At 52.4% G+C, this 7,791-nt stretch overlaps 2 protein-coding genes across 2 annotated transcripts in view; one reads left to right on the top strand and one right to left on the bottom strand.

Annotated features, from left to right (window-relative positions):
* The first annotated feature begins 491 nt into the window (after nt 1-491).
* Nucleotides 492-2,594, top strand: LOC103611327 (translocon-associated protein subunit beta). The gene is made up of 4 exons (XM_017727959.1): nt 492-678; nt 1,517-1,615; nt 1,979-2,087; nt 2,247-2,594. Exons 1-4 carry the CDS (start codon nt 524-526, stop codon nt 2,577-2,579), a joined length of 696 nt encoding a protein of 231 aa, XP_017583448.1. The 5' UTR covers nt 492-523; the 3' UTR covers nt 2,580-2,594.
* A 1,957-nt stretch (nt 2,595-4,551) lies between these two features.
* CCT3 (chaperonin containing TCP1 subunit 3) overlaps nt 4,552-7,791 on the bottom strand; it is a gene marked incomplete at its 5' end in the record, with an annotated part of 6,555 nt that continues 3,315 nt past the window's right edge. Inside the window, 6 exons of the mRNA XM_017727958.1 lie at nt 4,552-4,906; nt 5,549-5,680; nt 5,932-6,177; nt 6,672-6,852; nt 6,971-7,052; nt 7,553-7,685. Coding sequence (XP_017583447.1) covers nt 4,802-4,906; nt 5,549-5,680; nt 5,932-6,177; nt 6,672-6,852; nt 6,971-7,052; nt 7,553-7,685 — 879 coding nt within the window. The remainder of the gene's footprint in view (nt 4,907-5,548; nt 5,681-5,931; nt 6,178-6,671; nt 6,853-6,970; nt 7,053-7,552; nt 7,686-7,791) is intronic.

Genomic DNA, 7,791 nt, shown 5'->3' with positions numbered 1-7,791 from the left:
CCGGGGCCTGAAGCAGGGGCTTGTGGGGATCATCAAAGCCACTGGAGGGAGTTGGTGGTTCCTCAGTGGCTGGAAATAGGAAAGAAGAAATGTTGGAAGTGAGGAGCTGGTGTTTTCTGAGAAGAACAAACTCTGTTGTGTAAGACAGTGCTGGAAAGTTGCCAGGCTTTGCAAGGGCAATTAACTGTTAGTTGCTAAAACTGGTGAAATTGTTAACTGCCAAAGCTTTTGCTCTGGAAGTTACTGGAAGAGGCTCAGTGATCTGAAAGCTTTGCCCATTACTGAGATGTGCAGGGCCAGGGGTTGGACTTGATGATCCTTGTGGGTCCCTTTCAACTCAGGATGTTCCAGGATTCTGTAAAGGGGAGTGACACTGGCCAGGGCTTTGAAAGGGGAGAAGACCATCGGCATTTCTTCCACGGCTGCAGATCTGGGGCGCTGCTGTGCCAGTTCTTATGTCCTCACAGGAAGGTGTTCAGAGATTTCAAATGATCAGTGACATTCCATTTCCTTGTGTTTCTAGATGAAGCTCCTGCTTCTTGCTGTGTTTGCCCTGGTGTCTGTGGCTCACTGCGAGGATGGCGCCAGGCTCCTGGCCTCCAAATCCCTGTTAAACAGGTACGCAGTGGAGGGCAAGGACTTGACTTTGCAGTACAACATCTACAACGTTGGCTCCAGGTAAGCCGATTTCTGAGCTCCTTGCTGTGCTGTTGCTTTTGCTCCCTCGGACTCTGAGCTTTCCAGCAGTGCCTGAAGGATTGACCCCGAAATTTGTCTTTTCCTTCCTCTTCCATTGTCCCTGCTTTCACCTCGTGGCTGCTCAAGCTGTCAGTCCAGCATGTGGTGTCCTGTGACACTCTGCTCCCCATGCATGCAGCTCCCTTTCTTGGCTTTGTGAGCTCTTTTTCACGTTTATTCTTTTTAATAAAAGTTTCTTTTTGCTATCAGGACTTAACTAAGGACCTGACAAAGATAAAACAGAACTTCCACAATGCTGGTAAAAAGCTTCATTTGCAGAATGAAAAGCTGAGTGGACAAAATGCAGGAGCCTATTAAAGTGCTTTGAGGTTTTGTTTTTAGATTTTTTTTTTTTAAAGGCAGAATAACGCATGCTGAGGGTAGTATTGCAAAGAGAAGAATATCTGTAATGTTGGACTCATACAACATTAATGAGATACTATAACCTTATATGTGGGATATGGTTATTATTTAGGCCAAAGTGTGTATCCATGGGATGGTATCTGAAGTTCAGCAAACTGCCAAATCCTGTTGTGGAAAAAACGGTGTTTTTCCTGTCTCTGTGGTTGTTTCTCTCAGCTTTGCCTTCCTCTCTCTGCAGTCTCCCTGTAAGACACCTCAGCTCTCCTCCCCATCTTCTACTGGTGACATTTTATCTTTCAAAGATCAGTTCTTTCATTTGTTCAGGATGGACCTGTCAGTGCACTTTGCTGCAGAGCCTGTAAGCAGATGGCAAATCTTAAGATTCCTGTCGCACCCCTCTCTTTGTTGTGTTTAGCGCTGCCCTAGATGTGGAGCTGTCGGATGATTCCTTCCCCCCAGAAGATTTTGGCATCGTCTCTGGCATGCTCAACGTCAAGTGGGACAGGATTGCTCCGTATCTTTTTGTGTTTTGAAATTTCTCCCAACTCTCTTTCTTGCCCCTGAGCATCCTGCAGCTGCGTCCTATCTTCATCTGCTGTCTCTGAAATTCCTTCCAGACAGGGTGCCGAATGCAAACCCCTGCTCTTCTGGACAGTGCTGTGTAAAAATAAAGCTCCTTGCAGAGAGGACCAGGTCCCGGAGTAGTTCCTCTGCCTGGGGAGGAGCAGCTGGGTGGGCCGGGCTGTCTGTGAGCACGAGCCCTCCGATCTGTCAGCAGCACTGACTTTTGCACCTGGTTCCAGGCTGCCCTTTCCCATCTCCTCACTTTTCTTGCTGGGATGAAATACAACCGTTTTCCTTAATGTCCGGCTCCCAGAGCGAGCAACGTGTCCCACACCGTGGTTCTACGGCCTCTCAAAGCTGGGTACTTCAACTTCACCTCTGCCACCATCACGTACCTGGCCCAGGAGGGTGCCCAGGTCGTGGTAAGTGGATGATTTATAGGAGCCCTGCGGCTACAGCTGACCGCGCTGCTGGAGCTGGGTGCTCGGGGAGGATGCGTGTCCCTGTGCTCTCACCCTGCCCAGTTCTGGAGCGAGGAGGAGGAAAGGTGGCAAAGCCTGTCTTTTCCCTGCCTTTTCCAGGTTGGCTTCACTAGTGCTCCCGGGCAGGGAGGAATCCTGGCTCAGCGCGACTTTGACAGGAGGTTCTCCCCTCACTTTGTAAGTACCTTTCAATTGATAGTGGAAAAGTGCACCACGGCAGCCGCAGCCCAGTGTGGTGGCTTCCTGCTGGCACGTGGTGTGTGTGGTTTGCCCTGCAGTCACCTGGAGAGCTCCAGCGGGAGCTGGAGTTCATTCCCTTCAGTTCTCCAGAGGAGTATTATCACAGAAGCAGCTGAGTTTCTGTCCCAGCTCCCTCTGGGAAGGAGCTGCACTGTGGGATTTGAGCCAGAGAATCTGAGAGTAGAATCTTAGAACCTCCTAGGTTGGAAGGGACCCCCAAGGATCGCGCAGTCCCAGCTCCTGGTCCTGCAGAGAACAGCCCCGGGAATCCCAACCACGCGCCTGCCGACCCTGTCCAAAGTCCTCGAACTCTTGTCAAGCTCGGTGCTGTGACCACTTTCCTGGGGAGCCTCTTCCATTGCCCGGGAGACCATCCTCTGGGAGAAGAGCCTTTTCTTAATATCCAGCCTAAACCCTGTCCTGACCCAGCTCCAGGCGTTCCCTGGAGTCCTGTCAGTGGTCACACAGGGCAGAGATCAGTGCCCGCCCCTCCGCTTCCCCACGTGAGGAAGCTGCAGACAGTGGGATGGCCCCGTTCCCTGCCAGGTGCTGCCTGGGCCGTGCTTCAGCCCTCTGCAGGGCAAAGGACTTGGTGGCTGCAGCAGCAGTGGTGAGGTGTCCTCTGTGTTCTAAAGGAGAAACAAGCAAGCAGAAAAAAGAACAACCAAAAGTCCCAAACTGCCTGGTCAGCCCCTTTGGAGCCGGAGCCCCTCGCCCCTCTGCAGCCGCAGCAATCCGAGCAGCGTGGTAGTGCCCAGAGGGGCCTGGCTGTGGGGCTGTGCCCCTTGTGCTGCCTCCAGCTCCCGTTTGCCTGCTGCAGTTTTCTGCAGGGTGTCGTATCTCAGGGCCCCCTCCGGGTGCTGCCTGCCCTGCGGGACAGAGCTCGCTCTGGTGACACCACAGATCAGTGGTCTGATTTGATAGAGCATGTCAGAGCTGCTGCTCTTTCCAAAAGGGGCACTAAGGGATGTCCCTGTTGATGGTGTTCTCTGGGAAACCTTGATGTGTTTTGTTGAGCAGAGAACTGTGTTGTTCCTCCTCTTTTTTGTTCCTCTGCACACAGTTGAGTTGTGTTGAGGTATTGAGGATTTTGTAAGAAAATGGAAGGAACACCATGACAGAAGCCTTGCTTGTACCAAAGTGCTCTCAAAACCAGGTTGCCTGCAGGTTTTAGTGAGCTGTAAGTCTCTTCAGCCAGGCTCACAACAGGCAATTTCTGCTTCCATGGGCTCTTGTAGAATCGGAGTAAAGTGATAATGGAGTAATAGGGTTAACAGACTGCTTTTGTTTGGAGGGGACCTTAAAGACTATCTAGGTTAAACCCCCTTCCACTAGACTACATTTCCTTGCCTTATTGCAGCAGGCCTTGAACACTGCCAGGGATGGGGCAGCCACAGCTCTCTGGGGCACCTCTGGCAGTGCCTCACCACCTTCACAGGGAGGAATTTCTTCCCAGTATCTCATTCTCTGGACTTGCCCCAGAGCTGGAGGCAGCTCTGCAGGGGGCTCTCTTCAGAGCAGAGGGTAGGAATCCTCCCCTTCACATGCTGCCCACGCTGCTGGGGATGAGCCCACTGAGGACAGCGTTTGGCTTTCTGGGCCCCCAGTGCACCCCGCCAAGGCATGCTGAGCTTCTTGTCCACCCGCACCCCCAAATCCTTCTCAGGGCTGCTCTCCACCCATTCTTCCCCAGTCTCTTCGTGTTTCGGGTTGCCCCAATGCAGCTGCAGCATCTGCCCTTGGCCTCGCTAAACCTCCTGCGCTTGGCACAGCCCCGCCTGCCCAGCCTGTCCCAGTGCCGGTGCCAGAAGCCCCTTCCTTCCTTCCTTCCTTCCCCCCAGTGCTGCCCTGCTGCAGCCGCACCCCAGCGCATCCAGCCCAGGCTGCTCCTGCCCACCCACGAAGCCCAGGGGCCCACGGGGGCTCAGGGACACCTCTCAGCAGGTGAAACCGCCCGGCTTCACCCACCATTGCCTACAGGAGATCCCAACCTTTGGAGGGATTGTCGGGGCAGAGAGAGGCTGGTAGCAGTGGCCTAGCAAGGTCCTGGCCCCTCCAGGTCACCCCCACACTGGGTCTCTGTCCCAAGATCCCTGGCAGTGTCCAGCCCTTGGGCAGAGCCTTTCCAGCATACCTCCCTACCCATGGGGATTAAACACAGAAAGAGCCTGAAACAATGTATTTATTTTGAGACAAAGAGGAGTTTCAGTCTGGATGCCTCACCCCAGGAGCAGTGTCCACCAGTGCAGGGACACCAACAACTATGCCCTTTCCCCCTGTCCAGGGTATTTTCTATCCCTCCCAGCCTTTCAACAAACTTTTCCCAGCTCAGCCTCAAGACCAGGGCACTGCACTGAGCTCTCCTCCATGTCATCGTCAAGGCGGCTGGTTCTCCCCTGCAGACACTGAACCTCTCACTCCTGGGCTGCCTCTGGTGCTGCGGCCTGCTTGCTTTGGTTGTCACCCTTCTTTTTGTGCCCCGAAACGATGTCATCGATACGGAGCAGGAGAACTGCAGTCTGAAGAGAAACCGCACACCCAGGGCTCATCTGGAGCTCATCACAAAAGACAAAACCCAACCTGCCCAGCTTCCACACCACACAACCATCAGCCTGGGTTGAAATGGTTCCTCACAGGCTTGCGGGAGCAGCAAGGGGCTGCTTTCCCGCCACCACGGAAACAAGGACACCGGTTTCTTCTTGTTGGCTGACACAGAAGGGATACAGTATCCCTTCGAGGAACAGCCTTTGATCTAAGACCAGCTAGGTAATGGCAGGATCTGCAAGGAGAAGGGCAGCTGAGACCTGGCAGCCCCAACCAGGCAAAGGGATACAGCTCCCACAACCACTGATGATTCCAGCATGTTGCTGGTAAGGAATTGCTCAGGCACAGCTCTGGCTGGCATTGGAAGCAGTGAGAGCACTCTGCACCGTGTGCAGGAAAAGGTGGGATGAAACATGATGAAATTTAGCTGCAGGATCAAAAACCCTGGGAAAGCCTGAGTCTGGCTCCCACATCCCTCATTATCCCACCTCCAGCAACAATGAGCTCAGACACACTGGGTGTGTGATGCCCACCCAAACACCCCAGAACACAGGGAAGGATATCCTCCTTTCCCAAATGATATCCACAGAGGCTCTGAAGTTTCCACTTCTCCTTACCTCCACAGCTGTTTTATAGGTCTGAAGTTTGACAGCCAAGGGCTCCCAGATCCCCAGCTCCTTCATGTCAACCAGGGCTCCAGTCTCCCCATTCACCCCCCATGTCTGGCTGCCTTCCTGAGTGTGCTTGGCCTGAAAGCAGAAAGACAAAACAGGTCACCACCAGTGGGGTGAGATGGCAAGTTCCCCTCTGGAGTCTCAAACTGACCATGGGCTCAGGAAACAGCAAGAGGTCATTAGAATAGTCTCAATTTTGGAGTTTATACAAGAACATGTTACTGATAGCACAACAAGGGCACTGCTCTGAACGGTGACTGATCCGAGGAGCTGGGTGAAGCAGGAAAGGGCTGACTCCCTCCTGGTGCCGCTGCCACATGCCTTACCCTGAGCGAGGTCAGAACACGGATAGTGCTAGCGCCACAGTTCTGGATCAGCGTCCGGGGAATGACTTCCAGAGCCTGGGCCACTGCGCGGTAGGGCCACTGCTCCACGCCGGTCATGCCCTTGGACCTCTCTGTCAGTGCATGGGAAACGGCCATTTCAGTGGCTCCCCCACCTGGCACCAGCTGTGGGTCCATGAGGACATTGCGGCACACCTGCATGGCATCCTGCAGGTTGCGCTCCACCTCCTGCAACAGGCACAGAATCGCAAACTTGTTGAGGCTGGAAAGCCCTCTAACATCATCAGGTTCAAACACTCCCACAGCACTGCCAAGGCCACCACTAACCCAAGACCCAAGCCACATCCACACATTTGCTAAATCCCTCCACTACTGCCCTGGGTACCTGTGCCAGTGCCTGACCATAGTTTCCATGAAGAAACTTTCCCTAATATCCAATCTAAACCTCCCCTGGTGCAACTTGAGGCCATTTCCTCTTGCCCTGTCACTTGTTACTAGGGTGAAGAGCCTGACCCCCAGTGGGCTAGACCCTTCTGTCAAGTAGTACTAACCAGGGAGCAATAAGGTCCTCGCTGAGCCCAGACCCATCCTCAGCTCCACTGCCCTTCTCATTATTAACTGGAGCACCATACCAGCTGAAAGCCCAGCCCACAGTCTGCTGGCCATGACTCACACCATGAAGATGGCTGGCACAGGAGGAAGCAGCCCATGCATTCACTCACCGCTAGGATTTCCTTGCTGGCTCCCCGGAGGATGATGGTGCAAGCCTTAGGATCTTTGCAATCAGTGATGAAGGCAAAATACTCATCTCCTATTTTTTTCACTTCAAAGAGCCTAGCACCAGTTCCCACATCCTCCTCCCGGAGCTCATCTGTGCGACTGACAATGCGAGCTCCACAGGCCCTAGCACACCAAAGCATGACATTAGACACTCACAAATCAGAACTGACAAAGGGTGAGATCAGAACAATTCCATGTCAGGCACAGCAGGAACAGGCTCCAGACAGGAGCCAATACCTACCTGGCAATCCGGTTGTTGTCAGTCTTTCGCACCCTGCGGATGGCGGTGATGTTGGCTCTCATCAGGTAGTGCTGGGCCAGGTCTGAAACCAGGTTTGTGCAATTTCAGTAATGAATCAGCAGTATCATGACAAGCTTTATCTGTTTATCAGTTATCAATCCAGCTATTTCAGTTCCAGTCTTTGAAGCAAAAGGGGTTACAGAAAAAAAGCACCTAAATGTAGCTTTTTAAACCAGTCTGCAAGGCAAAACAGTAGCACAGCTCTCCAGGGTTTAAGACTCAGCCTCACTTGTATTTTAGTATCTTTCCCAAATGCTGGAAAAGCAAAATATTATTATAAGAGTCTACTTTCACAAAGCAACGCCAAGGATGAACTTCAATGCCTGCAGTGTACACTATTTGCTAGAAAGCTAAAATAAAACCCAAACCAGGTTCAACACCAGGTTTGGGGGGAGTTGTATTAGTTTGCTGTTGTGGTGGTTTTTAGTTTTGGTTGGGTTTTTTTAAGTTCCTGAGCAGTGCATTTAACACCATGAACCTCACTGAGATGAATTCAACACAAAGGATCACATGTGCTGTTACCAGAAACTCCTTTTTCCGTGATGACCAGATCTGGCTTGACTCTTATCAGATCCTCGCACATCTGCTGAATGTACTCTTCCTCCATCTGCAGGATGCGGGCAAAGTCTTCCTCCCGCGTAATTTCAATATCAGTCTGTACAAAAGAGGGGTAAACAGCTTAGTGTTCATTCCAACTCTTCACTGCATTAGACACACATCCCCCAGCTTCAAGCAGCTCCTCCAGTTATCACCAGGGAAAG

The sequence above is a fragment of the Corvus brachyrhynchos genome, unplaced genomic scaffold (genome assembly GCF_000691975.1).
Source record: "Corvus brachyrhynchos isolate BGI_N302 unplaced genomic scaffold, ASM69197v1 scaffold122, whole genome shotgun sequence".
Classification (NCBI taxonomy): domain Eukaryota; kingdom Metazoa; phylum Chordata; class Aves; order Passeriformes; family Corvidae; genus Corvus; species Corvus brachyrhynchos.
The sequence above is the reverse complement of the archived record's forward strand: the minus strand, read 5'-3'. Positions and strand labels throughout refer to the sequence as shown.

Bases quoted from the DNA above. Each gene is read 5' to 3' on its own strand.
- LOC103611327 (XM_017727959.1), top strand. From the start codon at position 524: ATGAAGCTCCTGCTTCTTGCTGTGTTTGCCCTGGTGTCTGTGGCTCAC. The intron at 679-1,516 runs GTAAGCCGATTT...TGTTGTGTTTAG, and splicing joins ATCTACAACGTTGGCTCCAG to CGCTGCCCTAGATGTGGAGC. The intron at 1,616-1,978 runs GTATCTTTTTGT...TCCGGCTCCCAG, and splicing joins AAGTGGGACAGGATTGCTCC to AGCGAGCAACGTGTCCCACA.